This window comes from Euleptes europaea, chromosome 1, assembly GCF_029931775.1.
Source record: "Euleptes europaea isolate rEulEur1 chromosome 1, rEulEur1.hap1, whole genome shotgun sequence".
NCBI lineage: Eukaryota > Metazoa > Chordata > Lepidosauria > Squamata > Sphaerodactylidae > Euleptes > Euleptes europaea.
In genome coordinates this window covers 166,428,276-166,442,995 of record NC_079312.1, presented here as the reverse complement: position 1 = coordinate 166,442,995, position 14,720 = coordinate 166,428,276, and the positions used below count along the sequence as shown (strand labels likewise).

General features: G+C 47.6%; 1 protein-coding gene across 4 annotated transcripts; it reads right to left on the bottom strand.

Annotated features, from left to right (window-relative positions):
* Positions 1–899: 899 nt before the first annotated feature.
* Positions 900–14,435, bottom strand: ZNF740 (zinc finger protein 740). 4 transcript variants are annotated; one of them, XM_056864113.1, is made up of 6 exons: positions 14,271–14,435; positions 9,353–9,484; positions 9,096–9,182; positions 6,164–6,287; positions 3,810–3,928; positions 900–1,040 (listed from the first exon to the last, which is right to left on the bottom strand). In XM_056864113.1, the coding sequence occupies exons 1-6, from the start codon at positions 14,286–14,288 to the stop codon at positions 951–953; spliced, it is 570 nt and encodes a 189-aa protein (XP_056720091.1). In that variant the 5' UTR covers positions 14,289–14,435; the 3' UTR covers positions 900–950. The 4 variants fall into 4 exon arrangements, with proteins under 4 accessions (XP_056720091.1, XP_056720107.1, XP_056720099.1 ...); XM_056864129.1 differs by having other exon boundaries at positions 9,392–9,484; XM_056864121.1 differs by having other exon boundaries at positions 14,128–14,418.
* Between the last annotated feature and the right edge of the window lie 285 nt (positions 14,436–14,720).

Genomic DNA, 14,720 nt, shown 5'->3' with positions numbered 1-14,720 from the left:
AAATCAAAGGTCTCAGGAGCCCCTCAAGTTCTGCAAGAGGAGGCATTTCAGTGGGGCGGACCCTGAATTCATGGGTATGTACACAGGGGCGGGAAAGTACTGCAGCTCCTCCCCCCTTCCTGGGAGTAACCAGACACGTCTCTCCAGCCAGCTGGATGTGGTATAAGCCTCTCGTTGACTGTGCCAGTAGTACCGCCTCAAAGGTGGAGTTTACAATTGCTGGCAGCACACGCCCCACCCCCTCTCCAGCCCCCTTGTGTTCTTGAAACCTGAGGGATTAAAAAAAACCTTAAAATCACAAACCTAGATACCGGGGGGGGGGGGGGGGCGCAAGAGCTCTGTTGACCTTATGGCGAATCTTTCACGGGACAGGCTCCTACAGATCCGGGAATCAAAACTCTTCGGCCACTGTCTCTTAAATCCATTGCTTGTGCGTTGCCTTCCGTAAAACAGTCTGGTGCTGGGTTTTTGCCTTCTTTTTCTTCTTTAAAAAATATTTCCCCTCCCGTCTTCACAAGCTCAGTGGTTCAAGCAAGCCGGAGGATCGGTTAAGTCCAGAGCTCCAAAGCGCCGTCATTCTGGACCGGCAGGCGAGGCCTAGCAGTTCTCTCAAAGCCTTTCCGCGAGGCAAATGGTGATAACTTCCCCACCCCACAAAACAGAGAGAGAAAGAGAGAAACCCACTCCTCCCACAAGAAAACCCCCCAACCCCAAAGTTTATCCACAACTGCAAGGGGCGGTTCATCCTCAACTTATTTACAGCGTTCCAAACCTTACCTGAAAGTCTGTGCCCTGCCTCAGCTCTTCCCCTTTTCACAGGGGGGTATGCCCAGTAGGAAAACGCAAGCACAAAAGAATCCCCCCTCCTGCCCCCCCCAAACAACAAAAGACCACAGAGAATTCCGTTGGCTTTCCCGCTTCCTCTAAACTCATCTCTCTGGGCCCTTAACCTAAAGCAGCAGCTGCGAGTCGGACGACTTGCTTGGGCAACCTTGGCACATTCGTTTGTGTCTCAGCAGCCGGTCTGTCCTGGAGAAGCTCTGGAAGGGAGAGAGGGAGAGAAGGAGCTCAGGCATGGAAGTCAGCGGACGCAAGGGCGACCCCGCAGTCCTATGGAGAGATACGGGGGTCCCATTCGGGCCGACATCGTCACACTTAAGCGTGGTCTGTTACATTTAACAACGGTTAAGCCCCGTGGCGCAGAGTGGCAAGCTGCAGTACTGCAGTCCAAGCTCTGCTCACGACCTGAGTTCGATCCCGACGGAAGTCGGTTTTGGGTAGCCGGCTCAAGGTTGACTCAGCCTTCCATCCTTCCGAGGTCAGTAAAATGAGTACCCAGCTTGCTGGGGGTAAAGGGAAGATGGCTGGGGAAGGCACTGGCAAACCACCCCGTAAACAAAGTCTGCCTAGGAAACGTCGGGATGTGACGTCACCCCATGGGTCAGGAATGACCCGGTGCTTGCACAGGGGACCTTTACCTATTTTTTTAAAGCATTACTAGAAGTCCTCTGTCAAAGGACTGGCTGGCGAGCCCTAACCAGTGTGCGAGATTCATCCCTCACCCCAGTTTCTCAGCTACTGTAATCCCCTCACATTTGTTATGACAATGCAGAGGCAGAAGCAGCCACAATTGGCCTAGGGACACTATGCTCCTTCCACCTTTTCCTGACTGCTTCCTGAGAGCCAGCATGGTGTAGTGGTTAGGAGTAGTGGTTAGGAGTGGCGGACTCTAATCTGAGAACCGGGTTTGATTCCCTGCTCCTCCATATGAAGCCTGCTGCGTGACCTTGGGCTAGTCACAGTTCTCTCTGAACTCTCTCAGCCCCACCTACCTCACAGGGTGTCTGTTGTGGGGAGGGGAAGGTGATTGTAAGCCGGTTTGATTCTTTCTTAAGTGGCAGAGAAAGTTGGCATATAAAAACCAACACTTCTTCTTCTGCTGCTCCAGGCTGATCCTCCATTAAGAAGGGGGTTGGACTAGACGGCCTGTATGGCCCCTTCCAACTCTATGATTCTTTCATCCTACCACAGCCCCTTGATTCCCTTAGGAGTCGTTTTGCCCTGCCCTACCTTCCCCTTTCCTTAAAACCTCATCCTCAACTACCCCGTCCGGTCCTTCAAGTTCTTCTCTCACCGCTCTGCCCATGTTGCACCCATCCCTCTTCCCAGTCCACAGACTACCTACCCCATGTGATGTTTCAGCCGAACTGACAATTTCCCCTTACTCACAGCAGCTTAACTGCAAGTTATTCAAGCTCAATGAACAACTGAACATTCCATGCCGTCACGCCAGCAAAACCAATCACTGTCCTAGCTTGATCACCTCAAGAACAATATCTAAAATATGTCAAGGACTGGCTGAAGGTCATAACACTCAATCACCGTTTGAAGCAAGTTTGCAAGCTATGATTTGAGTTGACCATGGCTAAGCATTACACATGCACCAGAAAATCCACTCCGCCTCTGCATTTAGAAGTCCCTACACTTGTTCTCCAGAGAAACCAACCTAAATCATGGCACCTACCACATTTTGGGACCTTAACTAGGACAAATGAAACAAACCACGGTTAAGGCTAAGACAGTGTTCTCCGTAGACTAAAAAGGACTGCAGAGCTTCAGGACATATATTCACACAAAAGGGGTTAAAAAACCCTAGTCAACTAAAAACTTTATCAGTTAGTCAAGCTAAACCATATCTTTCCCTTTACATATGACATTTGTTTCCAAGCTCCAGGTTTCCAAATACCCTGCATACTCTCTGCTCCACCCATCTTGAGTAGACTACTATGTTTAAATAAGCAGAAAAACACAAATGTTACTTGAATTGAATAACAGGCATATAAATTTGGCTTTTTTGGGGGTGCAGAATTTTATTTTTTTTTAAACGTCAAGCTAAACTCAAGCCCTGCTCCCTACTAAAAAGTCCTGTTCAGTCCTCCTCCGACTTCTGAGAAAACATGGCCCACGCATTTTTTCTGCATGCATAAAGGCCAAGACACTTGCTTTAAAACAACCCCAAAGTAGATTCAAAGAATTCTGAGCTAGCTCCAGCTTTTATGCTGATTTATTAATCCCGTGCATGTGCAGAATTCACAGCTAAAAGATTAAGCAGCTGTGAGCCACCGGCCCGAGGAATGCACGCGTTATCAAAAAACACGAACCTTTGTCACACACAGCTATGAGTTGTTTTCTGCTACTGAGATGGGATCATCTAGATCAGAGGTTCCCAAACTTTTTGAGTCATGGAGCACTTTTCAGGAGAGAAATTCATAGAATCATGGAGTTGGAAGGAACCACCGGGGTCATTTAGTCCAACCCCCTGCACAATGCAGGAATTTCACAACTACCTCCCCCCTCACACACCCAGTGACCCCTACTCCATGCCCAGATGCCCTCCCTCTCATGAACTGTCTCTCATGAACTGCCTACGGTCATAGAATCAGCACTGCTGACAGATGGAGCACTCATTTTCACCTAGGACCTATATACTAAACCGAATGACAGTAGTATTTTTCTTTCCAATCTCTTCACGGAGCACGAGGAGATGTTTCGCGGAGCACCAAGTGCTCCTTGGAGCACAGTTTGGGAACCTCTGATCTAGACATATGCCCAGGGATCTCTGTTGCCCAGAACAGTCGCCAGCCACAGCACAATGCCTTTTGTATCCATTCATCAGTGATTTCCACCCAAGACACACTTATTAAGGAGATGAGGGCAATTGCTTCCTTCTGCTCTGAACCCAGGGGGCCTACAAGACAGACGCGAATACGCCCCAAAATATAGGAGAAACGAGGAGGCAGAAACATTACCTGCAGGCAGCGTTCGCACTGGTATGGCTTCTCCCCGCTATGCACACGTTTGTGGCGCTCCAGGTGGTATTTCTGAATGAAGCGCATGTCGCAAACATCACACTCGAACGGCTTCTCACCTGGAAAACGTGCAAGAAAACAGATGCCTGTGGGGTAAGAATGGAGCTTGAACGGCTCATTCCCAACATTCCTAAGCTCCTGCACTATCTCCCATTCCCAAAACAGCAGGATGCAACATATCCAGAAGTGTCTCTTATGGAAGCCCCAGTGAAGAGGCTACTGTTCAGTGCAAGAGGACGTAGGTCATGTGAGAGAGGTTCCTCTCTCCCTTTTGTCTGCCTGAAGTTAGTTGACCTATGCTCTGTTGCGCAGAACTGAGACTTCAGAGGAGCAAAGAGGTTAAAGGCATACAGGAACCTGCACATGTGTAAGACCAAACCACTGGTACTCATTCGCGTGGTCCCTTGTGCAAGATCTCCAGATCCAAGCAGCAAGCTTTTTCGTAGCTCTTCTTCACACATTCCCACCCTTCCCAGTCCAGCGCATAAGAGACCAAAAGTCAATTTCCTTCCAATCTCCTGCAGAGAGGGAGGGCAACCTATCCACCCCAGTGGAATTCAAACCACACTGGACCACAAGCAAAAAGCAGGTATGTTTGGAAGGGTGGGGGGAGGAAGAGAAAGGTGGTGCTTACAAATCACCATTATGCTGGCCATCGGCTGTAACAACAATAAACAATACAAATCACCATTATTCAAGATGTATCATTCAAGCTGTAGGCTGCAAGAGAGGAAAATTGTGTCCTTTGGGAGGGGCTGTGGTTCAGAAATAGAACATCTGCCTGGCATGCAGAAGGTTCCAGGTTCAATCCTCGGTATCTCCAGTTAAAAGGACCAGGTAGTAGGTGATGTGAAAGACCTCTGCCTGCGACCCTGGAGAACCACTGCCAGTCTGAGTTCGATAGACAATTGCGACCTTGATGGACACCATGGACTGAATCAGCCTCACGTGCTCATCCCTCAAGGGACTGGGATTTTTTTTAAAGCTCCCTAATATAATCATCAGTGTTAGCCTTCTTCCTAGCCGCTTGAAGTTGGCAAACATGCTGTGGCATTACCTGGACCACAGCAACACGTAATTCACAGCAAGAGAGGCCATCTAGTGGCTGAGTGAGGACAGGGCATGGAAGACTTGTTCCTTCGCACAAGGACTACAGGTTGAGTATCCCTTATCCGGACAGCTTGGGACTAGAAGTGGTCCATATTTCAGATCCTTCCGTATACTGGAACACTTCGGAACTTTTGCATATACATAATGAGATATCTTGGGGATGGGACCCAAATTCATTTATGTTTTATATACATTTTAGACACATAGCCTGAATGTAATTTTGAACAATATTTTAAAATAATTTTGTGTACAATGAACCATCAGAAAGCAAAGGTGTAACTATCTTGCCAGAATAGCTGTATCAGCTGTTAAACAAGAGCAACAACAAACAAACTAACAATGGCAGGCTTCCAGTCTCCACCTACAATGTACACTGTGTTTTATTTTTTTTAGATGAGAGGAAACATTGAAAGCAGGCAGCATGGATCTGCCTGCATGCCGGCTCGAAGGGTATGGTTTTTGGATCAGTCCGGGTATGGGATGTCAGGATAAGTGATACTCAACCTGTATCTGCAAGATGAGCAATACTTAGGAACAGGAAGTTTGCAAAGGAACTCTGAATGTTGAAGTGTGTGGCTTCATGCTAACGTGGATATAATAATCAAGGCCTACTCAAGTAAATGGAATGATGAACTCCTGGGGAATGTTCTATTTGTTTTTGTTTTTGAATTATATCCCAATTCTCAGCCAGTGACTTTTAAGGTAGCTTCTAGCATAGAAGTAAAAGCAACAAACAGTAGTTTTAAAAAACAGTAATTTAAAAAAGCCAAACAGCAAATAAAATCAAATTAATAAAACCAGCTGGCAGTCTCAGTCCACACTAAAAAGGGGGGGAAAACAAAACAAAACACACACAGACACACACTCTGGCTTGGATCCAGAGCAGCCTTTTCCACAGGCACAAGGCTTTCCACCGACAGAGAGTGTTATTCCCCTCTCCCCTCCCACAGCAACTCAATATCCTGTTCCTGGGGGTTCCTCCCACCCCACTGGGGAAAAAAAAGACAACTTTCTTAACTCAAGTTGTCCACAGAGCACGTTTTACCGCAAGGACCTGATGCCTGGAAAGTGGTTCGGAACTGCTGGCTCAGTGCTATGAAGGAACTCCCCCCCAACCCGACAAGGTCCTCAGCCGCTGCCAAAGGCGCCGGGCTTTGGCTCCCTTGCCCCACCGATCCACTCACCTGTGTGAATGAGGATGTGCCTCTTGAGATGGTAGCTGCTCCGGAAGGCGCCCAGGCAGTGCTCGCAAATAAAGTTCTTGGGGATCCGGAGCTGGAAGGATCCATTCTGTTCGATCACCACCATCTGCAATCACAGCACTGTCGGTTATCTTTACAGCTAGCGCATAAACATGCCTGGTCTAGGCCTCTTGCAAAATCTACATATATTGCGTAGTGGGTATACCAAGATCAGACAGACAGACAGATAGATAGATAGATAACACTACCAATTGCAGTAGAGTTCTATAAATGCAGTCCGACGGGAAAATCGCCCCAAGACGATATGAAATTAAAGAGTGCACTTCTGATCGAGACCAACGTATAACAGTGAGTAACTCAACTGTCCCATTACGTGCTAAGATCCAGAGAGGAAATCTATCTACGTAGGATGTACTTCATTCCGATGGCAAGATGAAAACGATGATTAAGTACATCCTACGTAGATAGATTTCCTCTCTAGATCGTCGCATGTAATTGGGATAATCGAGTTACGCGCTGTTAAATGTTGGTCTCGATCAGAAGTGCACTCTTTAATTTCATATCGTCTTGGGGCGATTTTCCCGTTGGACTGAATTTATAGTATTCTATTACGATTGGTAGTGTTATATATATGTGTGTGTGTGTGTGTGTGTGTGTGAGAGAGAGAGAGAGAGAGAGTGCTTGCTTTGTTGTAGGATCGTGGGATACACAATATATAAAGATTTTGCAAGTTACTCGGTCATTGTTGCTGTTGGGTTTTTTTATTTTGGTCTAGGCCTCTGGCATCACTGATCAACACAGTGACTGTTTCTCTTCCTACTGCCGCTTCTAAAAGTTGCTGCTGCAGGCATTCTAGTCCCAGTGCCACATTTTCTGCACATGCATGTCTTCTTCCTCTTTGCCCTCCCCCTTTCAGGAATGGGCTCTACACCACGCAGGATTAAAAACTGATTCCCTGTACCGACAGTTTCAGAGGGTAGCTGTGCTGGTCAGCAGCAGAACAACTATATATGAGACCGGCAGTAGCACCTTAAAAAAGGTAAAGGTCCCCTGTGCAAGCACCAGGCCATTCTTGACCCATGGGATGATGTCACATCCCAACATTTTCTAGGCAGACTTTGTTTACCGGGTGGTTTGCCAGTGCCTTCCCCAGTCATCTTCCCTTTACCCCCAGCAAGCTGGGTACTCATTTTACCGACCTCAGAAGGATGGAAGGCTGAGTCAACCTTGAGCCGGCTACCTGAAACCAACTTCTGTCGGGATCGAACTCAGGTTGTGAGCAAAGCTTTGGAAGGCAGTACTGCAGCTTACCACTCTGTGCCACGGGCACCTTAGAGACCAACAAGATTTTCAGGGTATGAGCTTTTGAGAGTCAAAGCTCCCGGTGTTAGATATGATGATGAAGAAGAGTAGTTGGTTTTTATGTGCCGACTTTCTCTTCCACTTAAGGGAGACTCAAACCAGCTTACAATCACCTTCCCTTCCCCTCCCCACAACAGATACGTTGTGAGGTAGGTGAGGCTGGGAGAGCTCTAGGAGAGCTGTGAATAGCCCAAGGTCACCCAGCTGGCTTCATGTGTAGGAGTGGGGAAACAAATCCAGTTCACTAGATTAGCCTCTGCCGCTCATGTGGAGGAGTGGGGAATCGGTTCTCCAGATCAGAGTCCACAGCTCCAAACCACCCCTCTTAACCGCTACATCAAGCTGGCTCTCAAAAGTTTTGACTCTTAAAAGCTCATACCTTCGAAAATGTTTTCAGTTTCTAAGGTACAACTGGGCTTGAATCTAGCTGTTGTATGACAATGCAATCCTAAACGGAGTTACATCCTTCTAAGCCCACTGAAGTCGATAGGGTGATATACTGTTTTGGACTGTGCTTTGAGCTTCCTACATACCCTCATTTGGCAACAATTAGAAGACGAATTTTAGAGATGCCTTTACAATCAGGACATGTCTGTGCATGTGCATTAGTGCTGAGATGCACCAACTCACTATGCTGCCATCCCCACAAGTCACAACGCAACTGCTCTGATCCCCACTAGGTTGAGCAACAGACCTGGGAGGATCGCAAGGTCTGCATAGGTGACGGTTTCCGTAAGGCAGAAACTGTGCAACACCCCCCAGCTGGGGAGCGCCTGTCTTTGGGTACTGCCTCCGGCACTTCCTGGTTAGTGCTAGAGGGCTATTTATGGCTACTAATCAAAATGGATACTAGTCATGATGTATTACCTATTCTCTCCAGGATCAGAGGAGCATGCCTATTATATTAGTTGCTGCGGAAGATAGGCAGGATTATGCTGCTGCAGTCGTCTTGTTTGTGGTCTTCCTAGAGGCGCCTGGTTGGCCATTGTGTGAACAGACTGCTGGGCTTGATGGACCTTGGTCTGATCCAGCATGACCTTTCTAATGATAGGGCTATTCATGGCTACTAGTAAAAATGGCTACTAGTCATGATGTATTACCTATTCTCTCCAGGATCAGAGGAGCATGCCTATTATATTGGGTGCCGTGGAACACAGGCAGGACAATGCTGCTGCAGTCCTTTGTGGGCTTCCTAGAGGCACCTGGTTGGCCACTGTGTGATCAGATTGCTGGATTTGATGGACCTTGGTCTGATCCAGCATGGCCTTTCTTATGTCCTTAATATGCAGAATGGGAAATTCCTATGGTTCCTGTTCTTCAGTGTCCCACATATCAATTGGAAGAAGCAATTTATTTGGAAAATGCATTTTAAAGCAACCAACCTGGAGGGGAGTCAATTACTGCTTCCAATGAAGGAGAATGCCCAGTACTCTGAGAAACGGCCAGTTCTAAGTGATAGGTACCCTTCCAGTCCCACAAGGTTTACCATATGATGGCTACATAGGGACAGGAAGATGGTTCTGTCTACGCTGTACTATGTAAGATTACCTGCCTTTTTAAGGGATTTTTTAGGTTGGGACCCTTCGGTTGTTTCTTCTTCCTTCCGGCTGCGAGATTTCTCACTCTCTTTGCGGTGACCCTTGGCAGACAGAAAAGCAGGACAGCACGTCAAACCAATGCTGGCAACGTCACCCCCGAACCCTACCCGCTGCGATCCCTGTCCTGGCTCTTTCTGCTTGGTCACCCCCACTGGCACAAGTAGAAGAGGGCACCTAGGAGCAGATAAGCTGTAAATGGGCTGCCCCATACCAACATATTTGGGGCACCCCCTCTCTCTCCGTTCTCCACCTGCTTGGAGCTTTGCTTCGGCATCATCTTCTTGCTGGCAACAGTTGGCACAAGGCAAACCCCGGAGAGACCCTCGCAGGCCAGGAGACTTGCCTAGGGAGAGACAAATACAAAGTGGGGGGGGGGGGCGGGGAACAGAGCGTAATTGGAGATAGCAAGACCGAAGCTGCTGGCTGCGATGTGATTTACAACACATTTTTCAACAAGGCTTCTGCAAGGAATTGTGAGAATTGGTGGGGGGGAGGATTTGGAAATCCCTTGCACACAACCAAAACCTAGCCCCCTCCAAGAACCTACAACTCAGAAGCTTCTGCCAGCCAATTTTCCCACCTCTCTGTAGTATTTCCCCCCTTTAACTGACTCTAGATTGCTGACAATGTTCCATGCTCACTGGAGCATGCCCCTGTTGCATCAGGATGCTTTGTGCAGTTTCTTTCTTTCGGCTAAATTTACCAAGTCGTTTTTCTGCATGCCTGGGGAGCCAGCATGGTGCAGTGGTTAGGAGTGGTGGACTCTAATGAGGAGAACCGGGTTTGATTCCCCACTCCTCCACATGAGCGGCGGACTCTAATCTGATGAACCGGGTTGGTTCCCCCACTCTTACACATTAAGCCAGTGGGGGACCTTGGGCTAGTCACAGCTCCTATAGAGCTCTCTCAGCCCCACCTACCTCACAGGATGTCTGTCATGGGGAGGGGAAGGGAAGGTGATTGTAAGCCGGTTTCATTCTCCTTAAAAGGTAGAGAAAATTGGCATACTAAAACCAACTCTTATTCTCCTCCCAAGTATGTAGATAGCCTACTCTGCGGGCCGCCTGGCGTTGCAACTTTTATAATTGGTACAAGCCCCTCACTTTACTATCTGATACACAGATGATGGAATGCCAGCACCTAATGGAGAGCAGGCCTCAAGTAAGGCCTGGGGAGAAGAGTTAATTTATCAATTTCCTCAACAAAGAAAACATGAACCAACTTTATACGCATACTTCTTTTCTTTGCTGGCACTCAAGAAGAGGCCATGATGTGCATTGTTTAAATATTTTTGGACTGCTTTTCTCCAAAGAGGTACAAAGGCCAAAAAGAGATCTTAATCAATACAATCACTCAAACAAGTCTACAATCGTTCCTAGTCAGCTTGCAGATCTGTGCCTTCAAAAGAAAAGAAAGGAGGCGGCTTTTGCGGGAGGAAAGATACCGGCTGGATATTAGGAAAAAAATTTTTACAGTAAGAGTTGTTTGACAGCAGAATCTACTACCTAGGGAGGTGGTGAGCTCCCCCTTGCTGGCAGTTTTTAAGCAGAGGCTGGACAAGCACTTGTCAGGGATGCTCTAGGCTGATCCTGCATTAAGCAGGGGGTTGGACAAGATGGCCTGTATGGCCCCTTCCAACTCTGTGATTCTATGACACCACCCCTGGAAGCATGTCTTAAGTACCATTCACACATGCGGAAGCATGAGAATGAGGGGGTACAACCCTAAGTTGACAGAGTGGGCTGCACGTCCTGGACTGGAAGCCCAGCTGTTTACTGACATTTGTTTCAGGACTGAATGCTCCTTTGCATTAAAAAAAAGAAAAGAACTCCAAGCAAATGCCTATCAAAGCCGGGAGAAAAGCTGCATCCCCCTTCTTAACCTGCTGTGCTAATTTTGTACACGCAGGATATTTTCTTTTTCTTTCCCTAGATTTAACAGCCACTGGCTATCCATCAACCACATCACCCTTTACAAAGGGGAAATGGAATTCAATTTTTTTCTTGACACTATAAAGAGAAAAATCGCCACATCTCTCACGCAATTCACCAATCTAGTCAACAGCAGATAACACAGTATCCACTTCTCAGAAAGCGTTTTTAGCCGTTTTATCCAGCGAGTGATATATTTATTTCGTGCAATATTATTTTGTAGACATGCTAAAACAATGTGGGCTAGGGAGTCTACTTGATCCGGACAAAATGGGCATGTTCGTTCTTCTGCAGTCATTTTATTGTATCGCCCTTGTGTCTCGGCCGAGTCCAGGGCATTACATCTCGCCAATAAGAAAGCTAGTCTGGCAGGATGTTTTCAATGGAAGGGGAGCAGTCTTCCATTTGCAGTCAGAAGCGGAGGGGTCCATTCTACCCCCTCACACCCCAGCATGTGTGAACCAGGTCTTGCTCGCCACTGCTGACCTTGCAGGATGCCGTTTACAAGACTGCAGTAGCACAGGTGCAGTTCTGGTGGGTTACAAAGGTGTGCCTGTAGATCTGGAAGGTTACCTCCATACATCATTTACCGGATGAGTTTTCCAAGAGTCTTACACAAGCATCCCTAAGTCATAAGTGGGGTGCGTGAAAACAACAGGGGGATAGGCAAGCTCAGGTTACTGCACTGGTTTTTCTCCTGGGCATCTGACTCACTTTAAAAACCTGTGCGAGGGAAAAGCGAGGAAACAGCAGAAACTTTGGGGCATCCCAAGTGTGACGTCTGCCCTTGGCAAGTCCCCAGATACCTTTACCCAGAATTCACCAGTGTTTGAGCTTTCTGGCATCAAAGTGGCAGCCTTTAGAAGAACAGTTGGCTTTTATATGCCGACTTTCTCTACCACTTTAGGAAGAATCAAACTGGCTTACAATCGCCTTCCCCTCCCAACAACGGACACCTTGTGAGGTAGGTGGGGCTGAGAGAGCTGTGACTGGCCCAAGGTCACCCACCTGGCTTCATGTGGAGGAGTGGGGAATCCAACTAGATTCACCAGATTAGCATCCACTGCTCATGTGGAGGAGTGGGGAATCAAACCCAGTTCACCAGATTAGAATCTGCCGCTCAAGTGAAGGAATGGGGAGTCAAACACGGTTCTCCAGATTAGAGTCCACCGCTCTTAACCACTACACCACGCTGGCTCTCTGCCATCTGGCTGCTTCTGGGCATGAATTTTCAAAAGGCGCCTAAGGAATGCAATACTGGAAGCAGCCCTCAAAGGGAAACAAAGAAAGCATTAAGCGATCCAAGGAAGGCGGCAGAGCACCTGGCCCCTCCACAGCAGAAGCTGAAGGGTACACATCCGAAATGGTTTTGGCTCCTGGGTCCAATGAGGGCACCGTTGCAGTACAGTGGCCGCACACTGCTGGATGAGCAGGGCACAGGGCTTCAGTGCACGGAAGCAGCCAGGCCAACGTTTGTGCCAATCAAGGAATAAATACAGATGCAACGAAGGCATCACAGTATTTAATGACCTAAAATCATTCAAACAGAAGTTAGAGCACTCCCCCTTGGCAAGGGAGAAAAGAATGGAAGGAAACAATCAATTCATTCTGCCTGCCGCCCTTAAAAACCCAGTGCGTGAACTGTTCATCCCCACCCCACCCCCCGATTTTTAAAAGATTTACTTTAGGATTAAAAGAAGTGAACATAAAAAGGGGGGTAGAGGGGATGGGGAATTACAATAATGAATCAAAAATCTTATATCTACTGTTCAGTTATATTTTAAAAATTATGTATCTACCCAGGGTGTGAGTAGGCCTTATGTCCCAGTTCAATCTCTAACATTCTAGAGTATAATGTATTTGTTCAGTGAGAGAACTGTTTTGAGTTTCCCTGCTGTCTCTTTGGTGCTTTGCTTGTCCTAAGGACAGAATGCTAAGGGGAGAAAAACAAAACAGGGGACATCTGGGCCTAGCAGGCACATACAAAAGTAAACCAAGTCAACCCTGGACCAGGTTCATGCAAATTTATCTACTATGTTCTTAGACCTGCAAACCCTTATGTAGAGATAACAGGGAGCCAATTTCCTTCATGTGCATGAACTAAAATACATTTTGATCTAACACCTGCTTTTAAACTCTTTATTTTCTATCGTGGATAGTTCTACTACTGTCTGAGCCCCTGTTGTTGGCTGGGGGTGTATGTGTGTGAGGGAGGCAGGATATGAATATTTCAACTAATTAAGCGAAACGGAGGCCAGCCCAGACAGTTTTCCTGAGAGCTGAACAGGTTCTGAACACTGCATCACAATGCAGGGACGCCAGGTGCAAAGGCCATCTATTGCTCTTGCAACTGACCGGAGGAGGGATGGATAACTGGTGACTTGCAGGCAGCAACGGGCCCGCGAGGCGACTTTGTCCAGATTCCTCCACCGCTTACTGTACCACGCCCGTATCCTACTAAAGCTGGAGAACAAGAAGCATTCATTAGCTCATGCCCTCTTGGAATGCGCTTTTATGAGGAACTCAGATCACGTTATATCTCTCCCGTTAACATATAAATCTAATGCCTCTGTGTCTGACAATGCCTTTTTTATTAAGTGACAGGGATCCCAAGGCTACACTGTCAGTGGCAAGATTTATTTCAGTCCTTATATCCCTCAAACATTAGATTTACGCTGCTCAAGATCAGTGGATCAAGGAGCTTCTAAGGGATAAAGGAAAGGAGAACAGGAAGCACTAGGGGAGAGAAAGAGTGCCTTGGCATCCTCCCCTGAGCAGCTTTGGCAAAGGTCTGAAGTGTCTTTCATCTCCCATTGGCATCTATTCTGAACGGGAAAAAGAGCTGCTCAGCTGAGCAGGGAGACAAGGATGGCAACGTGGTACCATCTGCCCTTTCTGAAGCTGGCGGGAAGAGGACAGTAAGCCACTGCTGCTGGCCATCAAGAGCTAAACTGTTCACGTTCCACAGAACAGATCATTGTTGAGGGCCCTTCGTAGCCACCTCCTGTAATGAAGAATTCCTGTTGGACAGGATGGGAGAACCAGGGCCTGTTACCTGAGCCATCGCGATAGTCAGACAGTCCTCAATACGTAGATTACGCCAAGTCCTTACGCTTTTTCTCTCTCGCCCACGAAAGAATTTTACGACTACAAAGATTTTTTTCAGTAAATCGTTTCTGCGCTGGTCCCGTCCAATACCTTCCACTTTGTTGACATCTTTCTGGAGTTGGAGAGCCCAGAACGGCACGCAGCAAGTCCCCCCCACCAGCACTGTTAAAGCTGGGGAAAGCTACAGACTGCGCTGCTGCTGCGGACGAGTCACACCAAACCTAACTTCTCCGGCCGGATGGCCCGCCCTGGAGAAAAGGACGCTGAGGTCCTTCTCGCACGCCCGCTGCGATGTGTTTCCTCCTCTGGTTTGGGCCTGCAGGTTAAGAAAGGTTTATTGACCCACCTGTCTGGAAATGGACAGAGAGAAATGCATGTTGATCAGCGTGGCAAAGAACCTCCAGAGCCAGGATAAAAGACATGACAGTACTGGCCGGTGCGTTTTAGCTAGTGGCAGAGCTTGTTCCGGAATCTTCCTACATTTACTTTCATAATTACAGCGTATCTGGGAAAACACAGTAAACGTGCTTTTGGGGGTGC